Source organism: Nicotiana sylvestris, chromosome 10 (genome assembly GCF_000393655.2).
Source record: "Nicotiana sylvestris chromosome 10, ASM39365v2, whole genome shotgun sequence".
NCBI classification, from domain to species: domain Eukaryota; kingdom Viridiplantae; phylum Streptophyta; class Magnoliopsida; order Solanales; family Solanaceae; genus Nicotiana; species Nicotiana sylvestris.
This window is the reverse complement of record NC_091066.1, coordinates 47,746,088-47,753,599: the sequence shown is the minus strand read 5'-3', so window position 1 is coordinate 47,753,599 and position 7,512 is coordinate 47,746,088. Positions and strand designations below refer to the sequence as shown.

Genomic DNA, 7,512 nt, shown 5'->3' with positions numbered 1-7,512 from the left:
AATTACTAATTAATCCAAAAAAATATAAAATTAGATCCTAAATGCAAATGCAATGTATTTTTTTGTATTTTTCATGAATTAAATAAAAATTAAACATGCACACAAAATGCAAATAATCAGAAAAATTCTACAAGAATTCCTAAAATAACGAATAATTGAAAGAAAAATCTAATTCTTTGGGATTCTGTAGGAGTAATTTATGTGAGGCAAAAATCACGTGCTCACAATCCCTTTTACGACTCCGTGATTAATTGCTACTTGCTTTAATTGTCTTACATGTACACCTTAATTGTCACGTACTTGACTTGTCTTGTTGCTTTTGTATTATTTGGAGCATTCCTTTAAAAATTTCATTTATTTAGATGTTTGATTCGTAGTTATAGGTGTTATCTTGGTATTTTTATCGCGTGAGCGAGTTCATATGATATTTTTAGACTTGTGTTGTTGTTTGGTTTGGAGCCTCGAAGGCTCGAATGAGTTTCAGACGTGTTTCAGAATGTTTTGGAGAGCGTTAGAGTTGCTGGTGTGAGATGGTATTGCAGGTTTCGCATTTGCAAGGTTAAAAGTCGCATTTGCGATGTATGGCCTAGCCTGTTAGGGTCGCATTTGCGAGACCGATGTTCACAATTGCGAAGTGGGCCTAAAATCAGCAGTGAACGCATTTGCGATCATATGATCGCTTTTGCGAAAATTCAAAGTTTGCATTTGTGAAACATTAAGTCGTATTTGCGACTGTAGTAGGGATGTGGGTTCTTCTCTTTTGCGATGGATTTCTCGCATTTGCAAGGCCAGGTCGCAATTGCAACACCTGCAACTGGATAAAGAGCTGAGGGACAGGATTTTTAGCCTTATTTTCATGTTTTTGAACCCTAGACTCATTAGGAGGCTATTTGAAGAGAGAATTTCATTTACAAACTTGGGGCAAGTGATTCTAATATATTTCTAATCATATTCCATTAATTTATCTTAGATTTTAACATCAAAATCATGTGAGTCAAAGTGAAAAAATAGTGAAATCTTATCAAGGTTTTGAAAAATAAGAAATTGAGTTTTGAGAGTCGATTTGGACTCGGATTTTGAAATTTATCACATATATGAACTCATGGCATCATGGGTAGTCGGAATCTACCATTGGACCCCGATTTTTGGCTAGGCGAGCCTTCAGACACCGGAGGATACACCGGCGAGCCTTCAGACTCCCGCCGCCCGTACTTTAATACAGGTGATGCAGGGACTTCAGATACAGGGGGTACTACTAGCCCAGTCGGTTGTAGTTGCTCAGGCCCAACTGCGACCCGTTATGAGTGATGATGAGCAGAGGAGACTAGAGAGGTTTGGGAGGCTCTAGCCTCCATCATTCAGTGAGGCTGGGTCAGAGAATGCCCAGGACTTCTTGGATATGTGCGGATTATTCGCAGGGCGGGTATTTTGGACACTAGTGGGGGTCTCATTCACTACTTTTTAGTTTACTGGGGCTGCCTTCAGATGGTGCGCATGCCAGTCGGTGCGACATCACTTACCTGGCATGAGCTCTCTATTCTCTTCTTGGAAAAGTTTGTTCCATAGACCCGTAGGAGGAGCTGTGCAGGCATTTCAAGCAGTTACCTCAGGATGGTATGTCTGTGACCTAGTATGAGATGAGATTTTCAGAGTTGGCTCGTCACACAGTTTGGTTGGTTCCCACTAAGACGGAGAGGATTAGGAGGTCCATTAATGGCATTTACTATGAGTTACATTTTGTTATGATTCAGGAGAGTGTATTAGGTTCTAGGTTCAACGAGGTGGTTGATATTGCTCGGCGGCTAGAGATGGTTCGTAGTTAGGAGCATGAGGAGAGAGAGGCCAAGAGGCCTCGTGGTTTGGGTGGTTTCAGTGGTGTTCCTTCTAGGGGACAGTCCTACCACAATAGGGGTCGTCCTTATAGGCGTGCTCAGATGGCTCATCCAATTCATCGTGGTGCGTCATCTAGACATGGTTTGTATAGTTCTATACCGGGTCAGTCATCTCTCAGTGCTCTCCCATCTTAGAGTTCATCTCGTGCACCTTCAGTTCAGGGTTCATTTGCAACAGGTTCCTCTGGTAGTTATTCTGGTTCTCGAGGTCTGCCATAGTATATGCCACCATTTTCTAAGAGGGTATGTTTCGAGTGTTTAGAGTTGGCTCATATGAAGAAGTTTTGTCCCCGCCTTACGTGAGGTCCAGTTTAGCAGAGGAGTCAGGCCAGGGCTTCAACACTAGTTACTTCACCCCCAGCTAGCTCGGGGTGGGGCTTAGGCAACTAGGGGTCTCCCTAGAGGGGGAGGCCGCTCAGGTGGTGGTCAGGCCCAATTCTATGCTATTCTTGCCAGGCCAGATGCTTTTTCTTCAGACACAGTGATCACATATATTGTCTCAGTATGCCACGAGGATGCTTCTGTATTATTTAACCCTGGTTCCACTTATTCGTATGTATCATCATATTTTTCTCGTTATCTGGAAATACCTCGTGAGTCCTTAGTTTCATCTATTCATGTATCTACTCCAGTGGGCATAACTATTATTGTGGACCGTGTATATCAGTCATGTGTAATGACTATTGAGGCATTGGAGACTAGAGTTGATCTCTTATTACTTAGTATGATTGATTTTGACATGATCTTGGGTATGTATTGGTTGTTTCCATGTCATGCTATTCTGGATTGTCGTGCTAAAACCGTGATGTTAGTGATGCCGGGGTTTCCAAGGATTAAGTGGAGATGTTCTCTAGATTATGTTCCCAGCAAGGTGATTTCTTATTTGAAGGCCCAACAGATGGTTGGGAAGGGATGTCTGTCATATTTGGCCTTTGTGAGGGATCTTGGTGCTGATACTCCTACTATTGATTCTGTTCCGATGGTTCGAGACTTTCCGGATGTATTTCCTGTAGACTTGCCGGGCATACCGCCTGATAGGGATATTGACTTTGGTATTGACTTGGTGCTGGGCACTTAGCCCATTTATATTCCTCTGTATCGGATGACACCAGCTGAGTTGAAAGAATTGAAGGAGCAGCTTCAGGAACTTCTTGATAAGGGATTTATTAGGCCTAGTATAATGCCTTGGGGTGCACCAGTTCTGTTTATGAAGAAGAAGGATGGTATTATGTGGATGTGCATCGACTATAGGCAGTTGAACAAAGTTAGAATCAAGAACAAGTATCCTTTGTTGTGCATAGATGATCTATTTGACCAGCTTCAGGGAGCGAAGGTGTTCTCTAAGATTGATTTGAGGTCTGGGTATCACCAGTTGAAGATTCAGGACTTGGATATTCTAAAGACAACATTCAAGACCCGTTATGGTCATTATGAGTTCCTAGTGATGTCTTTTGGGCTGACCAACGCCCTAGCAGCATTCATGCATCTGATGAACAATGTATTTCAGCCATATCTTGACTCATTTGTCATAGTGTTCATTGATGATATCTAGGTGTACTCACGTAGCCAGAAGGAATATGTCCAACATTTGAAGATTGTATTACAGCGACCGAGAGAGGAGAAACTTTATGCCAAGTTCTCTAAATGTGAGTTTTGGCTTAGTTTGGTGGCGTTATTGGGGCACGTGGTGTTCTCGATGGATATTCTAAAGACAGCATTCAAGACCCGTTATGGTAATTATGAGTTCCTTGTGATGTCTTTTGGGCTGACCAATGCCCCAGCAGCATTCATGCATCTGATGAACAATGTATTTCAGCCATATCTTAACTCATTTTTCATAGTGTTCATTGATGATATCATGGTGTACTCACGTAGCCAGGAGGAACATGTCCAACATTTAAGGATTGTGTTACAGCGATCGAGAGAGGAGAAACTTTATGCCAAGTTCTCCAAATGTGAGTTTTGGCTTAGTTCGGTGGCGTTCTTGGGGCATGTGGTGTTCGGTGAGGGGATTAAAGTGGATCCAAAGAAGATAGAGGCCGTTCAGAGTTGGCCCAGATCGTCCTCAGCTACTGTGATTCGGAGATTTCTCATTTTGGCCGATTATTATCGTCACTTCGTGGAGGGTTTCTTGTCTATTGCATCACCTTTGACTAAATTGACCCAGAAGGTTGCTCCTTTCAGGTGGTCGGATGCGTGTGAGGGGAGATTTCAGAAGCTCAAGACTGCCTTGACCACAACTCCAGTTCTAGTTCTACTTTCAGTTTCTGGTTCTTATATAGTGTATTGTGATGCTTCTTGAATTGGTATTGGATGTGTCTTGATGCCAGTCTAAGCCTCATGGGAAGAACTACCTTGTTCATGATTTAGAGTTGGCAGCTATCGTTCATGCATTGAATATTTGGAGGCATTATCTCTATGGTGTGTCTTGCGAGGTATTTATAGATCATCAGAGCCTCCAATACTTGTTCAAACCAAATGATCTAAATTTGAGATAATAGAGATGATTGAGCTGCTAAAGGACTATGATATTACCATTCTGTATCATCCCAGAAAGGCCAATGCGGTGACCAATGCCTTAAGTAGGAAGGCGGTGAGTATGGGTAGCCTTGCATTTATTCATGTTAGTGAGAGACCGTTTGCAATTGATGTTCAGGACTTGGCTAACTAGTTTATGAGATTAGATGTTTCGAAGCCCAGCTGCGTTTTAGCTTGTGTGGTTTCTCGGTCTTTCTTATATGATCGCATTAGAGAGCGGCAGTATGATGATCCCCATCAGAATCTTTAAGTTGGAAGAATTGACTGAGGTTTGAATTTTGAGTAAATGATCTTGGAATTGGTATTTAAAGGTTCCAATAGGTCTGTTTGATGATTTTAGACTTGGGCGTATATTCGGGGTGAGTATCGGGTGATCCGGGGGCACTTCGGTGCTTAATATGAAAATTTAGCATTTTGAAAATTTAAGAATTTCTTAAGTTTGATTTGAAGTGAACTTTGGTGTTATTAATGTCCATTGAGGTTTCGAGCCTTGGAATAGGTTCGTATCGGGATTTATGACTTGTACGTAAAGTTTGGCATCATTCCAGAATGTTTAAGTATGAATCAGACGCGTTCGTTGAAGTTTGAAAGTTTAAAGAAAGGCTTCGATTGTCGATTCGTAGTTTTGATGTTGTTTGGTGTGATTTGAGCCTCAATTAAGTTTGTATAAGGTATTGGTACTTAATGGTATGATTGGACAGGGTCCTGGGGGCCCGTGTGAGAATCAGATTGAAACTGGATCGAGTTTGGACTTGGGAGAAGTGCTAAGGCAGCTGGGATCTGGTGAAATCGCACCTGTGCGGGAAGGGCCGTAGGTGCGAGCCCGCAGGTGTGGAATTATGGTCGTAGAAGCGACATTTGGACTAAGCTGGGATAGCCGCAGATGCGAGGATATTTCCGCATTTGCGAGCCCGCAGATGCGAAGAATGCTCCACAGAACTGGAATGCGAGTTGGGCAACTGGAGTCGCAGAAGCGGAAGGTCTCCGCAGGTGCGGGACTGCAGGGCGTGTTTGGCATCGCAGGTGCAGAGTTGTGCTGGGCAGAGGGGATACGCAGGTGTGAAATTTTGGCCGCACCTGCGAGACTGAAGATGCGGTCAACTGGCCGCAAGTGCAATGGTCGAGCCGGGCAGTGTTCTTTTAAAATCGGGGGTTTGGCTCATTTTCACTTTGTACCTTCTAGTAGTTTTCTTAAACTCCCTTTAAAGAATATTCTATGAAGATTAATTTATTAGTTTGTTTCAAATTTTTTTGATTATTGTGGGTGTTTCAATTTGCTGTAAAAGATCAATAATTACTTATTCTTGGAGTTGATCTCTGCTTCACTTCGACGATTATGTTTGAGCATAGGAAATTACGCTCTCCAACATTGGCTATGGTTATGTCACGACCCAGTTCGCCCTTCGTGAACCATCGTGACGACACCTAGTCTCTACGACTAGGTAAGCCTAAATTGCGGAAGCAAAACAATTTAAAAGCAGAAATAAGGCAACAATAGTGTTTAAATGTGCCGCTCGGCATGCACCATATATAAATCTCAAAATTAATATCCAAATCCAAGACCCGGAAACCCACGAATCACAAGCTAAGAAAAGGAAATACTACATAGGTCTAACTCCGAATTTTGTCTAATAAGAACATAAAGTATAAAAACGCTAAATATTAAAAGGCAGGAATAGAAAGGGACTCCTCGGTGTGCGGACACAGCAGATGTACCTCAAAGTCTCTAAGTAGTCGCCTCCCTCAAGGATGGTAGGCCTGAGTAGAAGTACCTGGATCTGCACATGAAAAACTTGCGCAGAAGAGGCATGAGTACACCACAACGGTACTCAGTAAGTGCCAAGTCTAACCTCGGTTGGGTAGTGACGAGGAAGGTCAGGATCCTACTGAGATTAAATAAATATAAAGATGACAGGATAAGATAAGCAGTACAATTGAAAATCTACAGTAAGAATATACACAGGATAATAAGAGTACAATAATGGAAACACCACAAGGAAGTAACCGGGGATCTCACAGTATCCCGAGGATCTCTTAGTACCCTCAATATATGCCAGGGATCTCTTGGTATCCCGAGAATCTCTCGGTATCCTCAATATATGCTAGGGATCTCTTGGTATCCCGAGGATCTCTCGGTATCCTCAATGTATGCTAGGGATCTCTTGGTATCCCGAAGATCTCTTGGTATCCTCAATGTATGATAGGGATCTCTTGGTATCCTCAATGTATGATAGGGATCTCTTGGTATCCCGAGGATCTATCGGTCTCCTCAATATATGTGCCAGAGATATCTTGGTATCCCTCACCTCAGTTCAGATCATAAATACGTACAGGGGATCTCCCGGGATGCCGTCCCGTAGTCCCAAAGTAAAAACACACAGCAACAAAACAAGAATACCCAATTAAGCTAAGTTTTGTACCAAGTAAATAGTTAATTCTAGCCTAACATGCTTCACGTAATACAATTAAGGCAGTTTAAGCAAATAGGTAATTAAGTCAACTAAACATGCGTTTCTAAACTAGCAACAGGCTAAATTCACAAGTAGAATAAACCAGGAAAAAGAACTCAATTGAGATACTTAAAGAAAAATCGGATTTTTAACAATTAGCTCAAGTACGCGCTCGTCATCTCACATACAAGGCATTTCAATTATCAAATATATCATATCCTAAGGGGAAGGTCCCCCACGCAAGGTTAGACAAGCCACTTACCTCGAATCGGCTCAATAATCAATTCGAAACCACGATATTGCCATGAGTACTCGACTCCAAATGGCCCAAATCTATTTAGTTCAATTTCATAATGTAAATAACACTTCAAGTAACGGATTCTACAATTAAATTCTAAGCTAATACGCGAAATTAGGTAAAATGACCAAAATGCCCCTCGGGCCCACGCCTCGGAATCGGGCGAAATTTACATTTTCAGAAACCTCGTACTCTCATGAGTCTATACATAACAAGAATACTGAAATCGGAGTCTAAATGACCCCTCAAATCCTCATTTAAAGGTCTCTTAAACTCAAGCCCTAATTACTCATTTTTCCCAAAATTTTCACCACTAATTAGGTCCTTAATCACA

At 42.0% G+C, this 7,512-nt stretch overlaps 1 protein-coding gene across 1 annotated transcript; it reads left to right on the top strand.

The window, feature by feature from the left end:
• The first annotated feature begins 2,568 nt into the window (after window positions 1–2,568).
• On the top strand, window positions 2,569–2,970 carry LOC138879290 (uncharacterized). The gene has a single exon (XM_070158896.1). The coding sequence runs from the start codon at window positions 2,569–2,571 to the stop codon at window positions 2,968–2,970; it is 402 nt and encodes a 133-aa protein (XP_070014997.1).
• Window positions 2,971–7,512: the final 4,542 nt, after the last annotated feature.